This window comes from Bombina bombina, chromosome 12 (genome assembly GCF_027579735.1).
Source record: "Bombina bombina isolate aBomBom1 chromosome 12, aBomBom1.pri, whole genome shotgun sequence".
Taxonomy (NCBI): Eukaryota; Metazoa; Chordata; class Amphibia; order Anura; family Bombinatoridae; genus Bombina; species Bombina bombina.
In genome coordinates, this window is record NC_069510.1 from 27808180 (window position 1) to 27835662 (window position 27483).

General features: G+C 39.1%; 1 protein-coding gene across 1 annotated transcript in view; it reads right to left on the reverse strand.

The window, feature by feature from the left end:
- Positions 1–1677: 1677 nt before the first annotated feature.
- The window catches only part of NELFB (negative elongation factor complex member B), a 42728-nt gene continuing 16922 nt past the window's right edge, over positions 1678–27483 (reverse strand). The window contains exons 2-13 of the mRNA XM_053696212.1: positions 23625–23788; positions 21972–22071; positions 19907–20137; positions 17776–17961; positions 14395–14507; positions 14211–14313; positions 7872–7967; positions 6552–6694; positions 6307–6413; positions 4636–4777; positions 2763–2871; positions 1678–2654 (exon numbers count right to left, since the gene is read on the reverse strand). Coding sequence (XP_053552187.1) covers positions 2508–2654; positions 2763–2871; positions 4636–4777; positions 6307–6413; positions 6552–6694; positions 7872–7967; positions 14211–14313; positions 14395–14507; positions 17776–17961; positions 19907–20137; positions 21972–22071; positions 23625–23788 — 1641 coding nt within the window. The 3' untranslated portion in view covers positions 1678–2507. The remainder of the gene's footprint in view (positions 2655–2762; positions 2872–4635; positions 4778–6306; positions 6414–6551; positions 6695–7871; positions 7968–14210; positions 14314–14394; positions 14508–17775; positions 17962–19906; positions 20138–21971; positions 22072–23624; positions 23789–27483) is intronic.

The window sequence follows — 27483 nt, forward strand, 5'->3', positions numbered from 1 at the left end:
TTTCTAAATCTGCTTTAGGTCTTAAGTATTTTTAATTATGTTATCTACTTTCAGGCTATGTAAAATGTACTAATTCTGTACACAGTGAGTGGATTTTCACTGTCCATTGCCTATGTCTCTTTTTTACATTAAAGAGATACTAAACCCACATTTTTTCTTTCATGATTCAGATACAGCAGCAATTTTAAGCAACTTTCTAATTTACTCCTATTATCAATATTTCTTCGTTATCTAAAAGCAGGAATCTAATCTTAGGAGCAGGCCCATTTTTGTTAAAGCACCCTGGGTAGCGCTTACTGATTGGTGGATTACATTTAACCACCAATCAGCAAGCACTACCCAAGTGCTGAACCAAAAATGGTCTGGCTCCTAGGCTTAGATTTCTGCTTTTCCAATAAAGATAACAAGAGAATGAAGAACATTTGATAAGAGGAGTAAATTAGAAAGTTGCTTAGAATTACTGCTCTATACGAATCATGAAAGAAAAAAAAATGGGTTTAGTGTCCCTTTAACATGCCCAGAATTCTCTGTTTACACAACGGATTATTAAAAACTCGCTGACAGAGAGAGAAATCACACAAAACCGTATTTTAGCGTTATATTGTAATGATCTCTCTTTCACATCCAGAAGTGAGAAACAGTTCTCAAGCTAAAATCCTAACACAATGTCAGGGTCTTCCCAGTACTGCGCAGATGTCTTGCATAATTTCAACAGACCAGGGAGCTTTAGATCGCTCCACGTATTCCATCAGAGCTGGTAATAGAACCGGAATTGCTTTGAGAAGTCAGCAGAATGCATTTCCAGCTCTGAGAAATAAAAACTCAAATTTTAATGCTAAGCTACATGAAAAGGGGGAAAAAATAAATAATGAAAGTATATTGCAAAGTTATTTCATTACTCATAGTTTAACATTTTATATAGAAATCTCAAGGTGTTAACTGTCCCTTTATTACTACTACTAAATACTAGACAACTATTTTGTAAATATCAACAAATTATTTGACTTAAAAAAAAATCTGCAGGTGGCCAACTGTATCAGGTTTGCCTGTGTATAACAAACTATTCTAGACAATGGTCTAACACGTTTAGTGCTGAGCTTTATTCTGTAAATGATTTACAATTGTGTTCAGTTAAAGGGACATTGTACCACGCTGGAGTGTATTAAATTGTTTACAAACAAGTCCTTTACTAGACAAGGGAGAACAATTTGTATTTGGCATTCGTTTGCAAAATATGGCCACTCTTTTTGGAGCCGAATATTTCAGTGTGAAAGTGCAACACACAAAAGATCTGGGATTTGCCTATCCTTTACTTGTTTTTTGTTATTTAAAATAGCTGTTTGTGCCCACTGAAAAATTTCAATACTGCAGCAATCACTTCAAAAAAATCTATGTAAGCAAGAAGCAGTATTAGAAATCAACCTCCTAATAAGGGTTGAGAGAGAGCCCAGCCCATTAGGTGTTTCTGCAGCAGCTTTGAATACAATTAAAACTTCATAGCTTCTTGCCTGAGAATAATGTCTCTTTAACCAGGAACTTTACTGAAGAATTCATCAAGTGCATTGCTGACAACTGGAGTGGATAAACTTAGCACGTTTTTGGTCTACAAAGCAACACAGTGCTGTTCACTACCTCGTAATGGAGACTTCACCTTGTAATAAACTGCTGACAGCAAGATGGTGGTTGCAAAATATTTATTTAAAAAGACTAGTATAAACCAAACAGTTTTATTTATTTATAAAATAAAAAACAATATTCAATATTTAAACGCAAATGCTTTTCTGATTCTTAAACAAGGTATACAATGTAATATCTTTTACTCACACTGGTTTGTGGGAAAAAAACAAAATATAAAAACAGTTCTGCCTTTAGTGTGCTCTCCAGTTATAGAAAAATATATGTGAAATGCACATCACAAACTAGTGCTGTCATTTACTCCATAGTGAGGGTTTACTATTGAAATGCCACTGTGATAAATGACAGAAAGTAGCGAGAGTAGAAAGGCCGTCTTGAACATGACATTCAAAACGGCGATCTCAATGAAAACAAAAACGTTTACGTGTCAGCCTCTTGTTAACTCAGGGCTGCCAGATTGAGCTACACAATTCCCCCCTCCTTGGCCGTTAACTAACAATCTTATTGAAAGTCTAAACTGAGCAATATTTTCATTGTGATATTGGGTGCCGCCATTGTTTACAGCCATATTCCAACAGAAAACCCAGTGTAGGCAATATCATCCTACTGAACACCATAGGGGTATCTGACACTATCTGTACAATCTGCAGAAAGGCTACTCTGTGTGCTGTGATCACACTGTATGGGTCTTTTATAACAAGAGAACTCAGCTCCAGTGTATGTAGGCCGTGTAGAAGTCGCACAGGTCTCTTTATGTGAGAAAGCATCTGAACCTCACCGACTCAAGATGGGACCCGGCCATGCTCTTCAGTCGTCAACGCTAGAGGTAGGCATCTCCATTCTAAGCTAAACATTACACAATGTTACAACATTTAAAGGATAGGAGGAGCAGGGACGTTATGCAGTGGGATGTCCATAGGTGTAGGTTCTGGTTCTGCTGCTGCTGGTGGTGGGCTTGGCTTCTTCTGTTGGGATTTCTCAGTTAGCTGGTTGTAAAGGTCCTTTACTGCATCACCACTCTGCACAATGATAGAAAACATTTGTATCTGTGAAATATACTTAAAAGGACATTAAATGCCTGGGTATAGCTAATAGTTTTACCCCCCATTGTATTTTATCTATCTCACCGTCTTGGTAGGTTCCAAAGCTTTATTTAGAGATTCCAGTTTGGCAGGCAGCACTTTGTGGTGTAAGTGAAGCAGCAATCTGAGCACGTGTCTATGAACATTTTCTTTCCTGCAGAGAGAGAAGTGCTGAATGAGGCAAAGCACAGACAATCAGTGGCTGCGTTATTGCCGCTAAGGAATCCCATGTAAATGCCACGAACATTCACATTGTCTAGTGAATCACTGTGTAATATGTAGCTGGTTTACACAATCTTTGAATGAAACATTGGTTACAAGAATTTGCTTTCTGGCCTCATGGGATAAGCAATATTAGCCGCATTTATCAAATCACGGACAGTATTGCCCACATTTAACGTTGCCCAAATTTTGTTTCGTGCATCGTCGCCATTGGCCCCGAACAAATGATTTTTGGGTGATTGAACTCGGACAGATTAAGAAGTGGCTGTCTGATGACCACCTCTTTTTAATCAATAAGTTACACAAAAGCAAAAGGTATTTGAAATTAAATAGTGAACATATACTGCAACTTTACTACACAAACAGTAACATTACATTTTTATGTCTTTTAAAGGTTGCTATTTTAATAAAAGAAATAAAAATGTGTATACACTGCAAAGCTTTGTAAAGTTTGCAAATTGTATTTGACTTGGACAAAAATTGAATTTGACTTTTTGACTGTTTTTAAAACAGGGAGGGAAAGAATAATTATCCCAGTGGAAAAGCACAAATCTGGTACTGGAATGATGTCTATACACCTACATTTTATATATATATATATATATATATATATATATATATATATATATATATATATATATATATATATATATATATATATATATATATATATATATATATATATATATATAAGGGTGACCTTTGAAAGAATCTGCTATAACTAGTTCTAGACATACGATAAAACAGCCTAGATAGTATTGTTTCTGTGTGAAATTATCGCAGTGCACTGCAAACACCCTTGTTGTATTTGGATCAAAAAAGAAGTAAATATTTTGGCGCCGGTCCCAGCTGACATTAACAAAAGAGAACATTACGTCTTAGTGACTCACGCGCACAGATGTGCTCATTAGGTAAGATTATGAAATGTTGCAATGTCTGCACTCAGCATTCTGAATGTGGATTTCAGTTATTCCCAAACTCTCTATTCTACTGCAAAATACTTTTTGTTGTTGTTGTTAAAGTAGATTCACATTCACAAAATGTAACCAGGTGTATTGAGACGATAAGGGAGATAAAACTGAAAGAATAAATAAAAATACACAAGCCACATATATATCCCAATCGATAACTCTTTGGAAACTAGATCTTTATCTAACATCCTCTCAAATGTGCCAAAAAGCTAAAGTACGTAACCGATAATACTAGTGAAACAGGCAGAGCTTCTAAAGGATGATACTGTATCAGAAACGCTATTTGTAGGAATAATATCAACCAAAATCAACATCCCAATAATAATGCCCAAAAAATTACTTACATGAGAGCAGTCAGATGAATCACATTATTAATAAAAAATATATTTTAAACAGTGAAAGGTCAGGTAGAGGCTGATATTTATGTGTATGAGACTATTTTTTGTTTTTCTTTAAAACTACTCAATAGAATTAAAAAATATGCAAGATGTAAAGCTGTGATGGGCAGATTTCTTATACAACCCTTTAATGCCCTCCAAATTCCTCAGCACCTTCTCTGGAGTAGGAAATAATTAACTATTTTGGCCCCTTAAAAAAATTAAATACAATACAATATATATATATTATATAGTGTACACCTATAAACACAAATCTTATAAAATAAGAAGAAACATAAATAACAACGTAACTAAAAGACATAAAACTCACAGGAACATGGAACTTACTTTGTGCAAAATGTAACAAAGAAGTTATCAAAAATACTGGTGCAAAATTCCTCTGAACCAAACTCGTCAGACAGCAGTGTGAGGTTACTGGTGAAAAGGTGAAGGAAGATGTCCGCTGACGCAGAGTCGCTGAAGGTTTCCTCTGTAAAAACAAATAAAGTACCCTCAGTACAACCCACAGATGATAAAGTGTGACAGACGGTGACAAAAGACCTCATCAATACTCATATACAACAAATCCTGTGTTTGCACGAGTTTGTATCACCACATTATGCCTGGGGTACAATCCTGCTATTGGGGTGAAATTGCTTAGATGAATCCTGTAGTTCTGCAAGAAAAAGCAGTATGTAAAATATGTCCCTGAAACTAGTTTACTATAAGCTATAATCAAGTACTTTCTCTGTAGCTGCAGTTTTGTGATATAACAATTACACTTCGCTATGTTCACTACAAGACAAATCTTATCAATTTCTGTCATTCTATAAAAACTTCACTAAGACGAGAAGGGTCCTTATGAAGTGTAGTGGTTTAGCCGATTACATCTGTATTTTGCCCTCAAAGGGTCATAAAACCCTTATAAAAGAAAACAAAATGGGTTTCATGTCCCTTTAATTGTTTCTGTACCCACCCCCTTAAAGCAGACTGTAAAATGATCCCAGAAACAGCAAAGTTCAGGAGTTCGATCCTCTAGCAGAATATTTATGTTTCCAGGGTTTCTCGATTTAATTTGCAGTAGAAAAACCCCTCTTAGTTCCCCATAAAAGCTGGATCACCCTACCCTGCCCGGTTATTTGTGTAAACTTGGAAAAAAACAAAAAGGGGATTGGTGTATTATGTGTAGTTACAGATTTAAATAAAACAAAACACAATATTAAAATTTAACTAGAGTTGTTTTTTTGCCACATTAATACGGAAGTTGACTTATCAATGTGAAGCGTGTGCACAAGTCCTGAGCATTTTATGGTAGGGTGTTTGCAACAATGTTCTACATACAGTGATCAAGTAACGTGCATCTTCCTGAGCCTACCTTAGTATGCTCTCGTAGAAAGAAGCTAGGTTCCTTTAATTTGTTACCTGCTGGAGCGTATTAAATTGTTTACGCGTAGCTCCTTCACCCTTTCAGCAATTGAAATAGCTGATTTAGCCTGTGGTATCCCAACCTACACTGAAAGTTTCTGGTTTTAAAATCAGGCTATTGACATCAATGTAAACACAGCCAGCAGAAGAAATTACACTCCCAGTGGGGTGTAGAAGAGATAACTAATAAAATGATAATTTTCCAGTGTTCAGTGTACAGCGAGTATTGGGCTGTGGTTTACAGACAGATATAAGATTAAGGAAGGGTGTGAGTGTACACAAAGTGATAACATAATGAGATCTCATTTTACCTGCAAGCTCAATCCATTTTGATAGGCTGTGGTTTCAAAGTACAGAACCAGCAATTTCAGATACACAAATAAACCTGAAAATGCAATTTCTCATACATTTTATACTCTGTAGCTGGTATAACAAGTCATTTGGAATCCAATAAGGGAAATACAATTTTACAGTATACTATTCCCTTTCATTTTGATTTTCACATATATTTAAAATGACAAAATCCTTTGTATAGGCAAGAAAACAAAAATCCATCTATTACTATGTTAATCACTGACGCAGCAAATAACTTACTTAGTGCTGGAAGCAGTCGCAGCAGAAAGTTCTTGTTCCTTTGTTTGGTGATATGCAGCGTGTAATACAGCCCCACCTCGCAGGCTATTCGGTTTTCTTGTAGGAATCTGTTAAATAGATTCCATCAGAAGGGTTACAGGGCAAGAAATAAAGGCTTCTTAACAAGACAAGCATAACAGATTAGCAATTTAGTTAACATATATCCATCCATATAAAGTCTCACTCCCTCCCCTGAATTTACGCACTTTGTAAATACGTCCGGTAGGTTACTGGGATATGAGACGGCCGCCTTCTCCTCTGTAGGTAACTTGTGCTCCACGTTGAATGTGTAATCGTCTACTACAAGCGCCATCAGCAGCGGGAGGAATTTGGTGATCAGCTCGGAATCCTGTGTGAAACAGAGGTGTGGAATATCTGTGCGCATTTTAAGAATTTAAGACTTTAAACTGTGCAATTGCATCAAGTTCACGTATACAGTAGGATTGTAAAGGTAAATTCATATTACTTTACACTTCTTAACCCTTTACCTGCCAGCAAGGACTGTAAAGCACTTCTTGCTTTTGTGTAAAAAATGTCCCACACTCCCTAGAGAGGCCAAAAAGAAAAATCTGTAAACTAGGTTTTCTATAAGCTGCAAATTGTTTAACCCAGTTATTGATCTGCAGCATTTGCTGGTTAAAGAGTTTGCTTTTTGGCCTCTTTAGATAGAGTGCAGCAAGCACAATTTTCACAGTAAAGCAAGAGATGGTTAATGTCCTCAACGCATTGCAGCCTCTCATTAACATCAAAGACAAAGATCTTCACCTTACTAAATAGCACAACATTGTATTCCAGAAATAGATTAATGCTATTTTAGAAAACTATTATATTGCTCTACCGCATAGCAATTAAATGTTACAAATACTTTATTGCCCTATAAAAAGGGACAGTCTACTTGTGGGGAAAAAAGGGATAAATAATCCCTTTATTACCCATTCCCAATTTTGCATAACCAACACTGTTATATTAATAAACTTTTTACCTATGTGATTACCTTGTATCTAAGCCTCTACAGACTGCCCCCTTATTTCAGTGCCTTTTACATATTTGCATTTCAGCCAATTAGTGGTGGTTCCTGCATCACTCCACGGGAGTGAGCACAATATATGGCACACACAAACTAGAGCTGTCTGGCTGTGAAAAGCTAACAAAATGCACTGAGAGAAGAGGCAGCCTGCAGAGGCTTAGAAACAGGCAGACATTTAGAGGTTATAAAGTAAATTAATATAACAATGATGGTTGTGCAAAGAAGGGGGAATGGGTAGTAAAGGAGTTATCTATCTTTTTAAACAATAAAAAAAATCAAGTAGACTTTGCCTTTAAGACTTCTATACAATTGCTTTTGAAATACTTGGCTGTAGCCTTATGACCAAAAAAAAGGAGCTAGCAGTGAAAGTGTGAGATTTAGGTCACCTGATTGTTGACTTTATAAATGAACTATAGAGATTTAACATTAAATTGTTATTTTATTGCCCTATACTGACAAGTGTATTAATGTGGTGTTATACCCCTCTCTAGCACCTTACCAATTTGGGTTCCCTGAAAACCTGGCTGTCAATCATATCCCACGCACCATGTCCAAGAGACAGCATTCTCAAAAGCAGCAACAGATCCGCACTGTCCTGCAAAGTAATAAAATAATACCTTAAATTAATATACAGCATTGTTTTAGCATATACAAATAAAAAAACACTGATAAAATTAGATGATCCACTAACTAGAGATAACAGACAAAGCAAAAGCAGCCTTAGATTATAAAAACAGAATTTATGCTTACCTGATAAATTTCTTTCTTTTGTGATGTATCGAGTCCACGGATTCATCCATACGTGTGGGATATTCTCCTTCCCTACAGGAAGTGGCAAAGAGAGCACCCACAGCAGAGCTGTCTATATAGCTCCTCCCTTAGCTCCGCCCCCCAGTCATTCGACCGAAAGCCAAGGAAGAAAAAGGAGAAACTATAGGGTGTAGTGGTGACTGAAGTTTTTGAATTAAAAATATACTACCTGTCTTAAACAGACAGGGCCGGGCGTGGATTCGATACATCACAAGAGAAAGAAATTTATCAGGTAAGCATAAATTCTGTTTTCTCTTGTAAGATGTATCAAGTCCACGGATTCATCCATACTTGTGGGATACCAATACCAAAGCTTTAGGACACGGATGAAGGGAGGGACAAGACAGGTACCCTAAACGGAAGGCACCACTGCTTGTAAAACCTTTCTCCCAAAAATAGCCTCCGAAGATACAAAAGTATAAAGCGAAGACCAAGTCGCCGCCTTACAAATCTGTTCAACAGAAGCCTCATTTTTAAAAGCCCATGTGGAAGTCACTGCTCTAGTAGAATGTGCAGTAATTCTTTCAGGAGGCTGCTGGCCAGCAGTTTCATAAGCCAAACGGATGATGCTTTTCAGCCAAAAGTAAAGAGAGGTAGCCGTAGCCTTTTGACCTCTTCGTTTACCAGAATAAACAACAAACAATGAAGATGTTTGACGGAAATCTTTAGTTGCTTGTAAGTAGAACTTTAAAGCACGAACCACATCAAGATTGTGCAACAGACGTTCCTTCTTTGATGAAGGATTAGGACACAGAGAAGGAACAACAATCTCCTGATTGATATTCCTATTAGAAACAACCTTAGGAAGAAACCCAGGTTTGGTACGCAAAACCACCTTATCTGCATGGAAAACAAGGTAAGGTGAGTCACACTGTAAAGCAGATAACTCAGAAACTCTTCGAGCCGAAGAGATAGCTACTAAAAACAAAACTTTCCAAGATAGAAGCTTAATATCTATGGAATGCATAGGTTCAAACGGAACCCCTTGAAGAACATTAAGAACCAAGTTTAGGCTCCATGGTGGAGCAACAGGTTTAAATACAGGCTTGATCCTGACCAAGGCCTGACTAAACGCTTGAACGTCTGGGACATCTGCCAGACGTTTGTGTAAAAGAATAGACAAAGCAGATATTTGTCCTTTCAAGGAACTAGCTGATAATCCCTTCTCCAATCCTTCTTGGAGAAAGGACAAAATTCTAGGAATCCTAATCTTACTCCATGAGTAACCCTTGGATTCACACCAACAAAGATATCTGCGCCAAATCTTATGATAGATTTTCCTGGTGACAGGCTTCCTAGCCTGAATCAGGGTATCAATGACCGACTCAGAGAAACCACGCTTTGATAGAATCAGGCGTTCAATCTCCAAGCAGTCAGATGCAGAGAAATTAGATTTGGATGCCTGAATGGACCTTGGATTAGAAGGTCCTGCCTCATTGGCAGAGTCCACGGTGGAACAGATGACATGTCCACCAGGTCTGCATACCAAGTCCTGCGTGGCCACGCAGGCGCTATCAGAATCACTGAAGCTCTCTCCTGCTTGATTCTGGCAACCAGACGTGGGAGGAGAGGAAACGGTGGAAATACATAAGCCAGATTGAAGGACCAGGGCACTGCTAGAGCATCTATCAGTACCGCCTGGGGATCCCGGGACCTGGACCCATAACAAGGAAGTTTGTCGTTCTGTCGGGACGCCATCAGATCCAATTCTGGTGTGCCCCATAGCTGAGTCAGCTGGGCAAATACCTCCGGGTGGAGCTCCCACTCCCCCGGATGAAAAGTCTGACGACATAGGAAATCCGCCTCCCAGTTCTCTACCCTTGGGATATGGATTGCTGAGAGATGGCAAGAGTGATCCTCCACCCATCGGATTATTTTGGTTACCTCCATCATCGCTAGAGAACTCCGTGTTCCTCCTTGATGATTGATATAGGCTACAGTCGTGATGTTCTCCGACTGAAATCTGATGAATTTGGCCGCAGCTAGCTGAGGCCATGCCTGAAGCGCATCGAATATCGCTCTCAGTTCTAGAATGTTTATCTGGAGGAGAGATTCCTCCCGAGACCATAAGCCCTGTGCTTTCAGGGATTTCCAGACTGCACCCCAGCTTAGCAGGCTGGCATCTGCCGTTACTATGAGCCACTCTGGCCTGCGGAAACACATTCCCTGAGACAGGTGGTCCTGAGACAACCACCAGAGAAGAGAATCTCTGGTCTCTTGGTCCAGATGCAGTTGAGGAGATAAATCTGCATAATCCCCATTCCACTGTTTGAGCATGCATAGTTGCAGTGGTCTGAGGTGTAGGCGGGCATAAGGAACTATGTCCATTGCCGTTACCATGAGTCTGATTACCTCCATACACTGAGCCACTGATGGCCGAGGAATGGAATGAAGAGCTCGGCAAGTGATTAAAAGTTTTGATTTTCTGACCTCCGTTAGAAATATTTTCATTTCTACCGAGTCTATCAGAGTCCCTAGGAAGGAAACTCTTGTGAGAGGGACGAGAGAACTCTTTTTTTATGTTCACCTTCCATCCGTGAGATCTCAGAAAAGCCAACACGATGTCTGTGTGAGACTTGGCTAGCTGGAAAGTCAACGCCTGAATTAAGATGTCGTCTAGATAAGGCGCCACTGCTATACCCCGCGGTCTTAGAACCGCCAAATGGGACCCTAGCACCTTTGTGAAAATTCTGGGAGCCGTGGCCAACCCGAAAGGAAGGGCCACAAACTGGTAATGCCTGTCCAGAAAGGCGAATCTGAAGAATTGATGATGATCTCTGAATAGGGATGTGTAGATACGCATCCTTTAAATCCACGGTAGTCATATATTGACCCTCCTGGATCAGAGGAAGAATAGTCCGAATAGTCTCCATCTTGAAAGATGGTACTCTGAGGAATTTGTTTAGAATTTTGAGATCCAAGTTCGGTCTGAAAGTTCCCTCTTTTTTGGGAACCACAAACAGGTTGGAGTAAAAACCTAACCCTTGTTCCGTTCTTGGAACTGGGCGGATCACTCCCATGGTATGTAGGTCTTCTACACAGCGTAAGAACGCCTCTCTCTTTGTCTGGTTTGCAGACGATGGAGAAATGTGAAATCTCCCCCTTGGGGGGGGGGGGAGTCTTTGAAGTCCAGAAAATATCCTTGGGACACAATTTCTAAAGCCCAGGAATCGTGAACATCTCTTGCCCAAGCCTGAGCGAAGAGAGAGAGTCTGCCCCCTACTAGATCCGGTCCCGGATCGGGGGCTACCCCTTCATGCTGTCTTAGAGGCAGCAGCAGGCTTCTTGGCATGTTTACCTTTTGTTCCAAGCCTGGTTAGGTCTCCAGACTGACTTGGATTGGACAGAATTCCCCTCTTGCTTTGCTGCAGGGGAAGCTGAAGTGGGACCTTTGAAGTTCCGAAAGGAACAAAAATTATTTTGGTCCTCATCTTATTTGTTTCATCATGAGGGAGGGCATGGCCTTTCCCTCCAGTGATGTCTGAAATCATTTCTTTCAGTGCAGGCCCGAATAGGGTCTTTCCTTTGAAAGGGATGTTCAACAACTTAGATTTTGATGACACATCAGCAGACCAGGACTTAAGCCATAACGTTCTGCATGCTAAAATGGCAAAACCTGAATTCTTTGCCGCTAATTTAGCCATTTGGAAAGCGGCATCTGTAATGAAAGAATTAGCCAACTTAAGGGCCTTAATTCTATCCATAATATCCTCTAATGGAGTCTCCACCTGGAGAGCCTCTTCTAGAGCCTCAAACCAGAAAGCAGCTGCAGCAGTTACAGGAACAATGCATGCAATAGGTTGGAGAAGAAAACCTTGATGAACAAAAATTTTCTTTAGGAGACCCTCTAATTTTTTATCCATAGGATCTTTGAAAGCACAACTGTCTTCTATAGGTATAGTTGTACGCTTAGCAAGAGTAGAAATAGCTCCCTCCACCTTAGGAACAGTCTGCCACGAGTCCTGTATGGTGTCAGATATGGGAAACATTTTCTTAAAAACAGGAGGGGGAGCGAACGGAATACCTGGTCTATCCCACTCCTTAGTAACAATAGTCACAATCCTCTTAGGGACTGGAAAAACATCAGTGTAAACAGGAACCTCTAAGTATCTGTCCATTTTACACAATTTCTCTGGGACCACTATAGGGTCACAATCGTCTAGAGTAGCTAATACCTCCTTGAGCAATAAGCGGAGGTGTTCAAGCTTAAATTTAAAGGCCATCATATCAGAATCTGTATGAGGGAGCGTCTTTCCTGAATCATAAATCTCTCCCTCAGATAACAAATCCCTTACCCCTACTTCAGAACATTGTGAGGGTATATCGGATACGGCTACTAAAGCGTCAGACGGCTCAGCATTTGTTCTTAACCCAGAGCTGTCACGCTTTCCTTGTAAACCAGGCAGTTTAGAGAAAACCTCTGTGAGGGTTTTATTCATAACTATGGCCATGTCTTGTAAAGTAAACGAATTTTACGCATTAGAGGTACTTGGCGTCACTTGTGCGGGCGTAACTGTTTGTGACACTTGGGGAGAGCTAGATGCTAAACCCTCATTTCCTTCTAATTGAGAATCATCTTTTGCAATATTTTTAAGTTCTAAAATATGCTCTTTATAATTTATAGACATATCAGTGCAAGTGGTACACATTCTAAGAGGGGGTTCCACAATGGCTTCTAAACACATAGAACAAGGATTTTCCTTGGTGTCAGACATGTTAAACAGGCTAGTAATGAAACAAACAAGCTTGGAAAACACTTTAATCAAAGTAAATAACACTTTAAACAAAAACGGTACTGTGCCTTTAAGAGAAAAAAAGCTGCACAAACTCTGCAAAACAGTGTAAAAAAGCAGTAAACAAAACAAAATTTGTACAGTAGCATCATAAAGCCTTAGTAACTTTGCACCACTATGCAAATAAACAATTAACCCCTTAATGTAAAAACCGGATTGAAAAAACTTAAAAACCTGTAAAATAACGTTCAGCACCTTGCCACAGCTCTGCTGTGGCGCCTACCTGCCCTTTAGGAACGATTTGTGGGGAAAAAAAACTCTTTACAGCCCTCAAATACAGCAGGAATCTCTGGAGAAGTAGCTGGATGCTTCTGAGGTAAATAAACTGTGCAGGCCCCTCCCACCTCACTCGATGTTATGGGGCCTAAAAGAAACACCACAGAGTGTTTCTTAAACTAGCCATGTGGGTTAATAACCCTTAAACAAGCCACAAAGACCCCTTTAAAGTCCCTCAAAAAACGTTATATTTGTAATTAAACCAAAACGTTTTTTCTTATTAGTGTCACCAGTAACTATGAGCCCTTTATGCAAGCTTGGATTCCTCTTTTACTGAATACAGCTTACCTTTCCCTCATGGGGATTATTGCCAGCCTTTTCTAGAAATAACACAGTCTGTCTAGAAAAAAATAGACTGAACATACCTTAATGCAGTTTAGCCTGCAAACTGTTCCCCCAACTGAAGTTTTCCTGTACTCTTCAGCCCTTGTGAGAACAGCAGAGGATCTTAGTTACAAAATGCTAAGATCATCATCCTCCTTGCAGAAATCTTCATCCCTTTTCTGCCAGAGAGTAAATAGTACACACCGGTACCATTTAAAATAACAAACTTTTGCTTGAGAAAATAAAAACTAACATTTTTGTCACCACACTCACTTTACCCTTCCTAGCAGTTAAGCAGGCAAAGAGAATGACTGGGGGACGGAGCTAAGGGAGGAGCTATATAGACAGCTCTGCTGTGGGTGCTCTCTTTGCCACTTCCTGTAGGGAAGGAGAGTATCCCACAAGTATGGATGAATCCATGGACTCGATACATCTTACAAGAGAAAACACAATTTATCCTGTGCTGTCATTTTTTTTAGACACACACCATAAACAATGGCTTAAATTATTTGTATAAGCATGTAAAGGTCATCTTGCCACATGGCACTTTGTAGCAGGGCTCAGCAGTAAGGTCCCTAAACTCCACCTTCTGTTGAAAAGTGACTTGTGCTACAGAACCCACTCATGGTACCTACTCTTGGCAAGGACTCTTGGCTGATAAGCTCCTGAAGATTTCGGATGGTACTTAATGCTAAAGTGTTGATAGCAAAAGGGTCACAGAGAATCATTGACAAGTCCCTGCAGCAAATGAGAAAATTACAGTTTACTAAAAATGAAAGAAATAAAACGGCAAGTACATTCAACTGTGTAGGTCCTCACCCAAGAACCTGTTCCTGGCCCTTCTTCACACCATCCAGAAAGCCCTGCAGTTCTCGAGCTCTCTTGGCATCCACAAATTTTTCCCGGATACAGGCGTCCAGACACCAGGTAAACTATGTTGTTTAAAAAAAACAAAGTATTGTTAAAGGAAAGTGATTCAAATCTGTCTGCCTTATACCCAACACGCATCTGGCAAATGCCTTATACCCAACACGTGTCTGGCAAATGCCTTATACCCAACACGTGTCTGGCAAATGCCTTATACCCAACACGTGTCTGGCAAATGCCTTATACCCAACACGCGTCTCGCAAAAGCCTTATACCCAACACGCGTCTCGCAAAAGCCTTATACCCAACACGTGTCTGGCAAAAGCCTTATACCCAACACGCGTCTGGCAAATGCCTTATACCCAACACGCGTCTGGCAAATGCCTTATACCCAACACGCGTCTGGCAAATGCCTTATACCACGTGTCTAGCAAATTCCTTATACCCAACACGTGTCTAGCAAATGCCTCTCACTTTAAAATTAACGGGGCACTGTACTAAATTATTTGTATTTTAACCATTATACTTTTATTTTAATTAGTTGTTCCCATGCTGATTAAACCTACTTTATTCAAACCTGTGGACACAACATAGCAATACAGATTTCAACAGCAGATTAAAAACAGTAGAGCCATCAACTGTGCTCATATTTCCATCTGAAGTTAAAGCTTCTTGAACTCCCTTATATTATTTAACTTTACCACCTCTACAGGAAGTCTCTTCCATGAATCAGCCACCCTTTCTGTAAATTACTCCTCATTTACTACCCATCAACTCAACATCATGATCCCTTGGTTCTGGTGTTCCTCTTTAAAATAAAAAATACTTTGGTTTTCATCTTGAAATGTCTTAATATACCTGAAGGTTTCTATCATAGCCACTCTCTCCCTTCTCTAAGCTATGTGTATTAAAGCCATGAAGTCTTTCCTGATATTTGTAAACTACAATATCAATTTAGTCGCCGTCTAGTGAACAGATTCTACTTCATTTATATTCTTCTGGAGATACGGTCTTTAGAGTAAAACACACAATTTAAGACCACTCAATGCACTACAATTGTATAATTAACAAGTGCATAATAAAAAGGCAATGATTTAACACCTACTCTGTATATATCAAATAAGCAGTAAAAAAAAAAAAAATCTGTAACCCCCCCTATTTTAAGGACCCCTTGTATCATGTGACAGACATCAGCCAATCACACACTAGTATACGCTTTGAGCTTGTGCACATGCTCAGTAGGATGTTGTTCCCCAGAAAGTGTAAATATAAAAAGACTGTGCAAAATTTGATAATGAAAGTAAATTGGAAAGTGCCTTTAAATTGCTGCTCTATCTGAATCATTAAAGTTTATTTTGATTTGAGTGTCCCATTAAAGGGACACTAAATCCAAATTTTTTCTTTAATGATTCAGATAGAGCAGCAGTTTTAAGACACTTTCTAATTTACTCTTATCAATTTTCTTCATTCTCTTGCTATCTTTATTTAAAAAGCAGAAATGTAAAGCTTAGAAGCCGGCCCATTTTTGGTTCACAACCTGGGCTATGCTTGCTTATTGGTTTGCTAAATGTAGCCACCAATAAGCAAGCGCTATCCAGGGTGCTGAACCTAAAAAAGGCTGGATCCTAAGCTTTATATTCCTGCTTTTTAAATAAAGATAGCAAAAGAACAAACAATAAGTAATACTAGGAGTAAATTAGAAAGTTGCAGGGCTAAGAGGTCCAAAAGGAGATCCGGGACTCAAAGGTCTTGAGGTAAGTAACTTAGTTTCAGAACGTTTGGAGCTGGATACAGTTGATAAATATGTATATCTCTTCCTATACACAACTGCAATTTGTCACCTAAGATGATAATTAAATTGGTGTAATTTACTTATATTGAAAGAAAAATCAGAGCTAGCAGTTTTAAACAAATTACTGTATATAAAATAAATCAACATAATAAAATGTCCGAACCCTGCTTTAAAAATGTATGGCAGACAGTAAATCCACGTAAACCTCACAGTACCATTGCTTTCAAAGTACTTCAGAAGGTTCCTCAGTAAAACAGGAGGCTTCCTTCTTTAGGAATATGTTTTTATTTGTAGTGGTACAATTATTCCAAAGAGGTGAATGAAGGAACTAGGTTGGATTAATCACACATCGGAATGATTATGGAACATAGATTTAATGAGTATTTTATCAGTCTTGAGAAAGTTCCCAGTCTAGGGAATGACATTTTGGGCTCAGTTTCTGGTCATCTATAGTTTGATTATTTGTAGTCCGTGATGCTTAGAACTTTCAAGATTTACGGATGAGGATAATCTTCTATGGAGCTAGGAAACTTTAGGGCACGTATTCTATCTGGATGTTTGTGGCAAGTGTCAATGTGAAGGCAACGGTCCATAAAGGATTTATTTTGTGACATGCATTTGAATGTTTCTTTTGTATGTGTTTGTCTATAATAGGAAGTTTTTAGCTCCAAATATATAAATTGTTAAAGGGATACTAACCCCACATATTTTTCTTTCATGATTCAGATAGTGCAGGCATTTTTAAGCAACTTTCTAATTTACTCCTATTATCAATTTTTCTTTGTTCTCATGGTATCTTGATTTGAAAAAGCAGTAATAAAAGGTTAGGAGCCGGCCCATTTTTAGTTCAGCACCTTAGTATATCTTGCTGATTGGTTTGCTACATTTAGCCACAAATCAGCAAGTGCTACCCGGGTGCTGAACAAAAAATGGTCCAGCTCTAAAGCTTACAGTACTGCTTTTTCAAATCAAGATAGCATGAGAACAAAGAAAAATTGATAATAGGAGTAAATTAGAAAGTTGCTTAAAACTGCATGCTCTATCTGAATCATGAAAGAAAAAAAATTGGGTTTAGTGTCCCTTTAACTAGGGACACATAAGTATCATAAGAATCTTACTAGATCTGCTAATACCTTATCATATACAAATAATACTAAAATAACTTCACCTACTGCCCTACCACATTTTTTTACCAAATTTCCCATTATCTGAAACAATTCCTCAGTTCTGTAAAGTATTTGTTACTTTCTGTAAAGTGCCAGTGAGTCTGTAATTAACCTTTGGGTTTCAGAATCCTAAATTCATAACTTTGCAATTTGTGGTATTCAGTTTTAAATCACATTCAATTCCCTAATCTTTTGGTTTTTTGTATTCGTTACTAGTTACTATCAATAAACAAGGACAGTTTAGACTTAGCTGTGCACACACATGGATTTGCCGATAGCCTTTACCTACCCTTTACAACCTTTCATACACAGAGTAGTGAATGCCCTTTCTCACTTCTGAGCACAAGATTAGCAGCTTTACAGAATATTGCTCACCTTGTGACAAGGATCAACAGTGCAGATTTCACTAATATCTAGGTCATGGAGAGACATAAGCAGCTCGGCACGCAGGGTACAATAATGCACATTGCGAGTTCTCAGGAAGAGAGTGCGCAGGAACTGGAGGACCATGTCGTACAACTTCACATTCTTCCCGATCATTTGAGTTAGTTTCTGCACTACCTAATGGGGGAAAAGGAAACTGTGTGAATTAAAAAATAAATAATGTTTTGTGCCAGATCAGGACAAAAGTGCACAGATTTGTGGTACATTCCAGCTGCAACATCATCTACATAAAGCTTTTCTGCTGTTACTATAAACTTACAGCTGCAATATAATATGTCTCTTTGTCAGTAACTATCAAGACCCAGGTTAAAAAAAAGATATTGCCTTATCAGCAAGAAATGCTAAAGAACAAACACTAAATATATTCTATAAGCATAGCACTGAGGTCATTCCCTGCCTCCCTCTTGTCGTAAGAGCCGCCATGTTGAAATCTAGTTTTTACTGCATTCCAGTGCTGACTTGTTTGCACATGTGCAGTAACTCTACTTCAGATACCTGCAGTGTAACTTAGGCTCTAAAATGGAGGAAGCCATGATTAGAGGCTGTTTAATGCTCCTTTAGAAGGGACATTCATTTCATTTTATAATCTGCATAGAAAATAATATTTTAAAACAATTCAAAAATGTCATTTTGTTAGCATCATTTGTACTGTTTTGTAAACCTGGGATATATTTCTTGAAAAGATTCTTAAATATGTTTATCTTATCACCTTTGTTGTAGCCAGTGACAAATATAAGAGAGTTCCTGTACTGATCAAGAAATCACTGTGCATTATGTTGTAGATTAAAGGGACAGTCTACACCAGAATATTTATTGTTTTAAAAGATAATCTCTTTATTACCCATTCCGTAGTTTTGCATACCCAACACGGTTATATAAATATACTTTTTAACTCTGTGATTATCTTGTATTTAAGACTCTGCAGACTGCCCCTTATTTCAGTTATTTTTACAGACTTGCATTTTAGCCAATCGGTGCTGGCTCCTAAGAACTCCATGTGCAGGAGCACAGTGTTATCTATATGACACACATGAACTAACACCCTCTAGTGGTGAAAAACTGTCAAAATGCCTTAAGCTAAAAGGTGGCCTACAAGGGCTTAGAAATTAGAATATGAACCTCCTAGGTTTAGCTTTCAACTAAGAATACCAAAGGAACAAAGCAAAATTTGTAATAAAAGTAAATTTGGAAAATTGTTTAAAATGACATGCCCTATCTGAATCATGAACTTTATTTTGAACTAGACTGTCCCTTTAAGTATTCAACTTAAAATGGCCCGTTCAAATAAATATACTTAGATACATTATTATGGCAACCAACAAAACTCTATGTTAGATGTGTATAAGAGTTTTTATTTATAACTCCTCTGTAGAGTAAAGTTATCAAAACCTCTCTCTGCCTACGCTCTGTATTTAACTTGTTAGAATAAACATATATTTGTGATGTTTATCAATTGAGTTGAGGGTACGGGTCAAACAATTCATAGTTGTCTTTTTTTCAACTTACATTAGGCCAGGTGGTCATTTACAGGCGCATGTTAGGACCCCCTCCTTGGAGAAATAAAAAGTCAGGCCAGAGTGAGCTCTCACCAGTGGTAACTAAAATTTTAATCAGTTGATTGTGACAAGACTAGAAATTAGCAGAACTGTATAAGCTTCATTTTAAACTTGATGTCAGCCAGCCATTGCCCACTGAAGGCTGAATGCACAAAACATTAAAAGGACCATTAAATACAGTAGAAATGCATAATAACAAGACAATGTAATAGCCGTTACTTTGAATTTCAAATGAGCAGTAGATATTTTTTTTTTCTGGCAAATTTCAAAGTTAATTTCATTATCCCTCATTCTGTACCATGTGACAGCCATCAGCCAATCACAAAACACGTACACTCCTGCACATGCTCAGTAGCAGCTGGTGCAAGAAAGCGTGCATATAAAAATTGTATTCTCCTTCTGACTAATGAAAATGTAATTGCGACTTTAGCGTCTCATTTAATATTCCTGAAGGATAAGGCTTTAGCATTCCCTTTATATTAGTCTGTAAAATACTCACAGCTTACCTCACCCTGTCGTCTGGTTTTGGGGGATAGGCTGAAGAAATTGTGAAGAACTGAGAGATCACTGCTTAACAGGATGTTGTCCTTCTCTAGTATGTACTGCTTCAGCAAAGGCGAAACCTCATCACCAAACAGCGCCTGGTTATCTTGCCAAATCTGCCGCTTTACCTCCACCGCACAAGCTTTGTAAAGCTCCTTATCTGCCATAACCAACTTCAGCTTCTTTTCCGGCACCTGTCAACCAGAGAGGAATTTGGGTTTTGATATAAAAAGGAACGAATATTCATTTTTATTACAACGCATGAAATCAAAAGTTTCTTTATTATGCATCCTGTATGTATTAAAGGGACAGTAAAGTCATAATTAGACATTCATGATTTAGACAGAGCATACCATTTTTAAACAACTTTATAATTTGTTTCTATTATTGAATTTGCTTCCTTCTCTTGTTATCCTTTGCTGAAAGGTTTATCTAGGTAAGCTCAGGAGCCACAAAGAACCTAGGCGCTAGCTATATATATATATATATACACATACACACTTACATATACACACACTGATTGTCATTTGCTCACATTTTTGGGTTTCATGTCACTTTAAGAATAAGATGTGTGTGTGGTCTGAAGTGCACGTATCTTACTAGTTATGCTGGAACACAAGAATGGCTTTCAATAGTGTTTTATCCTCCTTATTTGTCACATCGGTTCACATGAAAAGATTATCACAACTACTGTTGCAAAGGGGTGAATCAGCTGGACAAGTTTGAAGTATTTAGCAGAAATAAAGGCTGTCTGTAGTGCAATATAAATCTAAATTTTCCAAACATAAGATCATTTTTTTCCATGGCCAGAAAAATTAAATGTTACAATTGTAATGTTAAAGGACCATTAAAGGGCCACAATAGTTGAAAACGAATCTGTTAGAGCATGTCATTTTACGACTATCAACCCTACACTACAGGAGCCTCAGAGCACTGCAGGTTGTGAGCAGAAACCGCCACTGATCCAATCAGAAGTGCTAGACGCACAACTCAGATCTGTAACTAGGGATGATGATTGGATCAGCAACAATTTCAGCTCGGGACCATCAGTAGTCTGCAGATCCTGAGCAGTACTTCTACTCTGTGTTTAATCCCTTTGCGGGGGTTTAACACATACTAGTGCAGGGTCGATCATTGTAAAATTACATGCTTTAACAGATTATTTTTTATGACCATTTAAATACAGTAAATTATATAATCAACAAGTGCATAATAAAAATAATTCAATAGCATTCCATCTGAAATTTAAATGAGTAGATTGTTCTCTGACAAATTTCAAAATGCACTTTAATTTGCTGGCCCCGTTTCATGTGACAGCCATCAGCCATTCACGACGCTTGCACATGCTCAGTAGAAGCTGGTGCCTTAAAATGTGTACATATAAAAAGACTGTATCAAGACTGTAAAGTCTTTTAAAACTACATTCTCTATCTGAATCCTGAAAGTTTAATATTGACTTTAGTGTTCCTTTAAACACATTATATATATACACATACATACTTCTATGAAGTTTAAAACTCAGGAGATGGGATAGATTAAAGGGACACTGAACCCAAATTTTTTCTTTTGTGATTCAGGTAGAGCAGCAATTTTAAGCAACTTTCTAATTTACTCCTATTATCAATTTTTCTTCGTTCTCTTGCTATCTTTATTTGAAAAAGAAGGCATCTAAGCTTTTTTCTTGGTTCAGAACTCTGGAGAGCACTTTTTTATTGATGGATGAATTTATCCACCAATCAGCAAGGACAAATCAGGTTGTTCACAAAAAATGGGCCGGCATCTAAACTTACATTCTTGCATTTCAAATAAAGATACCAAGAGAATAAAGAACATTTGATAATAGGAGTAAATTAGAAAGTTGCTTAAAATGTCATGCTCTATCTGAATCCCGAAAGAAAAAAATTGGGTTCACTGTCCCTTTAACACCCTAAGAAATCAAACAGTCTTCTGCATTAACTCTATGCTGACTGAGGCGTATAATGACGGACTTCAGCGTATTTGCAACATGTAAAGAAAGGAGAGACTTACTTTGGGCAGATGCTTCATCACGCACATCACAACAGGCTGTATCGAGGGCATTTTCACCAATGCAAAACACTTTTCCAACAGCTCCTCCAGTTTGGTGTACCTGAAAAGACAGGAGTCATTTCCATACGAGTAAACGGCATGTAAAGTAATATAAAAACAGAAAAAATAGCTATGACGCTTTACTAATGCATTTTTTTGCAGAATTTCTTGCAAATAGCTGTTTCAATTAAATTGAATATGGGTTAAACACATAGTTAAAGTCAGCTCCAAAGCAGCAATGGCCGTACTTGGAGGTAAGCCAACGACAAGAGGCAAATGTATGTAGCCACTGTAGTGCATTGCTGCTCTTGAGGATACATAGGTAAAGTTTTAAACAAACAATACCAAGAGACCAAAGTGAGTTTGATAAAAGAAGTACATTTAAAAAGTTTCCTAAAATTGTATAAATTGTGATTTTCATGTCCCTTTAATTAAAAAAGCATTTTCTATACTTTCCAAGCAAAAGTTAAAGGGACACTGAATCCAAATTGTTTCTTTCATGATTCAGATAGAGCATGCAATTTTAAGCAACTTTCTAATTTACTCCTATCAAAATGTAGCCACCAATCAGCAAGTGCTATCCAGGGTCCTGAACCAAAAATGTACCGGCTCCTAAGCTTTACATTCCTGCTTTTTCAAATGAAGATACCAAGAGAATGAAGAAAAACTGATAATATGAGTAAATTAGAAAGTTGCTTAAAATTGCCTGCTCTATCTGAATCATGAAAGAAAAAATTTTGGGTTCAGTGTCCCTTTAACCCTTTGAGTGCTAATGATAACTGAGCAGTCACAGAGTTTCTCAATCTGGTGCTAATGACGGCTCAGAGCCGTCATGAGCACTCTCCCATCTTGAGGGAGATCTGGGGGCTCCTAACTGCTCCTACCTCGGCGATCGTGCCTGTAGAGTGACAGGCATCGCCAGGGATTTACGTTATGCGCGGTGACGTCAGGCCCAATGACGTGATGACGTCACCGCACAACTTTATTTATACTTAATGTTAAGTATAGGAGGAGGGGGCATGCTGCTTAGAAGCCTGTATCTCAGGCATCTAAGCAGCTACAGACCCCCAAGACCCACTGTTGGAAAGGTAATCGCCTAACCTTTCCAACAGTGTAAGTATTGGGGGTCTGTAAAAAAAACAAAAAACAACAACACCACCTTAGAAAATATTAGCACCCAGGTGGGAAAGTGCTTAGCACTCAAAGGGTTAATCTATATAAATGGTGCTCTTTGCTATTGATAATGTTTTTGAATACAAAATTGCTTTGAATTGATTTTAACCCCTTAAGGACCAGCGACGTACCCTGTATGTCGCTGGCCTTTTTTTGGCACGTGATTGTTTTATAGCGCGGTCTTGCCACCAGCGTTGAGACTGCTCTATTCCACAAAGCCTGCTGGAGGGAGGGCATTAATAGTGTGTTCTTGCTAGACTTGTGCTATTATGTCCTGAAAAATCCCTTAACGACCAGTGACATACAGGGTACATTGTGGTCATTAAGGGGTTAAAATGGTCTATGTTGATACTGCAGTTTAAATTCTGCCAAAATGCCCTAAAAAAATTATAGTGCTATAATTAGGGAAACAAAACTATTCGGTTGAATTTTTATTTTCACCTTTGCTCATCCTTTCCTTCTGAGGCGATAACGGACACTCTGTCCAGTAACTTCTCCCGCAGCTCATCAAAGACGGTTTGATGAAATTCCAGCCTGGGGATACTGTGCAGATCCAAGAATGGCAAAGCAGATTGCAGAGAAGGAAGGAGAACTCCATTTTCAATCTATAAAAAAAATGAACATATAAAAAGGTCAAGACGGGGTCAATTTAAAGGGATATGATACCCAACATGTTTATTTTGCGATTCTGACACAGAATACAATTTTAAAAACCATTTCATATGGTTAGGATGAGAATTGGAAATCATGAAGGACAAATGAACACATTGCTAGACTCCATACAGACCTTGGGTTCAAAGGGATAGGAAGCCCAATTTTTTTCTTTCATGATCTCTTCTACTTCTTTTTTTATTGTTAGATACAGTACTTGTAGCTGATGAAGCTCTAATATTTGTATTATGTTTTCCAATTCCAATATACTTCTATTGATGTATTTGATTAATTCCTCAGATATCCTTTGTTGAAGAAATAGCAATGCACATGGGTGAGCCAATCACAAGAGGCATCTATGTGCAGCCACCAATCAGCAGCTACTGAGCCTATTTAGATATGCTTTACAACAAAGGATATCAAGAGAATGAAGCAAATTAGATAATAGAAGTAAATTGGAAAGTTGTTTAATCCCTTCCCGCCGTTAGGACGGTATAGAACGTCCTAACTGTACTGGGCTTTAGCGCCTAATGGACAGCATGGAATGTTCTAGCTGTATGGCTGTACTGAAGCCATAACGGCTTGCTAACTGGGATCTCGGGTTGAAGGGCGTGCCTAGCGTCATAGGCACTTACCTGCTGACCCGATCCCATTATTGAAACCACGTGAACGCATGTTCTCATGAAAGAAAAAAACAGAATTTATGCTTACCTGATAAATTACTTTCTCCAACGGTGTGTCCGGTCCACGGCGTCATCCTTACTTGTGGGATATTCTCTTCCCCAACAGGAAATGGCAAAGAGTCCCAGCAAAGCTGGCCATATAGTCCCTCCTAGGCTCCGCCCACCCCAGTCATTCGACCGACGGACAGGAGGAAATATATATAGGAGAAACCATATGGTACCGTGGTGACTGTAGTTAGAGAAAATAATTCATCAGACCTGATTAAAAAACCAGGGCGGGCCGTGGACCGGACACACCGTTGGAGAAAGTAATTTATCAGGTAAGCATAAATTCTGTTTTCTCCAACATTGGTGTGTCCGGTCCACGGCGTCATCCTTACTTGTGGGAACCAATACCAAAGCTTTAGGACACGGATGAAGGGAGGGAGCAAATCAGGTCACCTAAACGGAAGGCACCACAGCTTGCAAAACCTTTCTCCCAAAAATAGCCTCCGAAGAAGCAAAAGTATCAAATTTGTCAAATTTGGCAAAAGTGTGCAGTGAAGACCAAGTCGCTGCCTTACATATCTGGTCAACAGAAGCCTCGTTCTTGAAGACCCATGTGGAAGCCACAGCCCTAGTGGAGTGAGCTGTGATTCTATCAGGAGGTTGCCGTCCGGCAGTCTCATAAGCCAATCGGATAATACTTTTAAGCCAAAAGGAAAGAGAGGTAGAAGTCGCTTTTTGACCTCTCCTTTTACCAGAATAAACAACAAACAAGGAAGATGTTTGTCTGAAATCTTTAGTAGCCTCTAAATAGAACTTTAGAGCACGGACAAAGTCCAAATTGTGTAACAAACGTTCCTTCTTTGAAACTGGATTCGGACACAAAGAAGGTACAACTATCTCCTGGTTAATATTTTTGTTAGAAACAACTTTAGGAAGAAAAACAGGCTTAGTACGCAAAACCACCTTATCTGCATGGAACACCAGATAGGGCGGAGAACACTGCAGAGCAGATAACTCTGAAACTCTTCTAGCAGAAGAAATTGCAACTAAAAACAAAACTTTCCAAGATAGTAACTTAATATCTATGGAATGTAAAGGTTCAAACGGAACCCCTTGAAGAACTGAAAGAACTAGATTTAGACTCCAGGGAGGAGTCAAAGGTCTGTAAACAGGCTTGATCCTAACCAGAGCCTGAACAAAAGCTTGAACATCTGGCACAGCTGCCAGTCTTTTGTGTAGTAAGACAGATAAAGCAGAGATCTGTCCCTTTAGAGAACTTGCAGATAATCCTTTCTCCAAACCTTCTTGTAGAAAGGAGAGAATCTTAGGAATTTTTATCTTATTCCATGGGAATCCTTTGGATTCACACCAACAGATATATTTTTTCCATATTTTATGGTAAATTTTTCTAGTTACAGGTTTTCTGGCCTGAACCAGATTATCTATAACAGAATCTGAAAACCCACGCTTTGATAGAATTTCAAGTGTTCAATTTCCAAGTTGGAGGGAGACCAGATTTGGATGTTCGAATGGACCCTGAACAAGAAGGTCCTGTCTCAAAGGTAGCTTCCATGGTGGAGCCGATGACATATTCACCAGGTCTGCATACCAAGTCCTGCGTGGCCACGCAGGAGCTATCAAGATCACCGAGGCCCTCTCCTGATTGATCCTGGCTACCAGCCTGGGAATGAGAGGAAACGGTGGGAATACATAAGCTAGGTTGAAGGTCCAAGGTGCTACTAGTGCATCTACTAGAATCGCCTTGGGATCCCTGGATCTGGACCCGTAGCAAGGAACCTTGAAGTTCTGACGAGACGCCATCAGATCCATGTCTGGAATGCCCCATAATTGAGTTATTTGGGCAAAGATTTCCGGATGGAGTTCCCACTCCCCCGGATGGAATGTCTGACGACTCAGAAAATCCGCTTCCCAATTTTCCACTCCTGGGATGTGGATCGCAGACAAGTGGCAGGATTGATCCTCCGCCCATTGAATTATTTTGGTCACTTCTTTCATCGCCAGGGAACTCTTTGTTCCCCCCTGATGATTGATATAAGCAACGGTCGTCATGTTGTCTGATTGGAACCTTATGAATTTGGCCTTTGCTAGTTGAGGCCAAGCTCTGAGAGCATTGAATATCGCTCTCAGTTCCAGAATGTTTATCGGGAGAAGAGACTCTTCCCGAGACCATAGACCCTGAGCTTTCAGGGATTCCCAGACCGCGCCCCAGCCCACTAGACTGGCGTCGGTCGTGACAATGACCCACTCTGGCCTGCGGAAGCTCATTCCCTGGGACAGATGGTCCAGGGTCAGCCACCAACGGAGTGAATCTCTGGTCTTTTGATCTACTTGAATCATTGGAGACAAGTCTGTATAATCCCCATTCCACTGTTTGAGCATGCACAGTTGTAATGGTCTTAGATGAATTCGTGCAAAAGGAACTATGTCCATTGTTGCAACCATCAATCCTACTACTTCCATGCACTGCGCTATGGAAGGACGAGGAACAGAATGAAGCACTTGACAAGAGCTTAGAAGTTTTGATTTTCTGACCTCTGTCAGAAAAATCCTCATTTCTAAGGAATCTATTATTGTTCCCAAGAAGGGAACTCTTGTTGACGGGGACAGAGAACTTTTTTCTTTGTTCACCTTCCATCCGTGAGATCTGAGAAAGGCTAGAACGATGTCCGTATGAGCCTTTGCTTTTGACAGGGACGACGCTTGTATTAGAATGTCGTCCAAGTAAGGTACTACTGCAATGCCCCTTGGTCTTAGAACCGCTAGAAGGGACCCTAGCACCTTTGTGAAAATCCTTGGAGCAGTGGCTAATCCGAATGGGAGGGCCACAAACTGGTAATGTTTGTCCAGAAAAGCGAACCTTAGGAACTGATGATGTTCTTTGTGGATAGGAATATGTAGGTACGCATCCTTTAGATCCACGGTAGTCATAAATTGACTTTCCTGGATGGTGGGTAGAA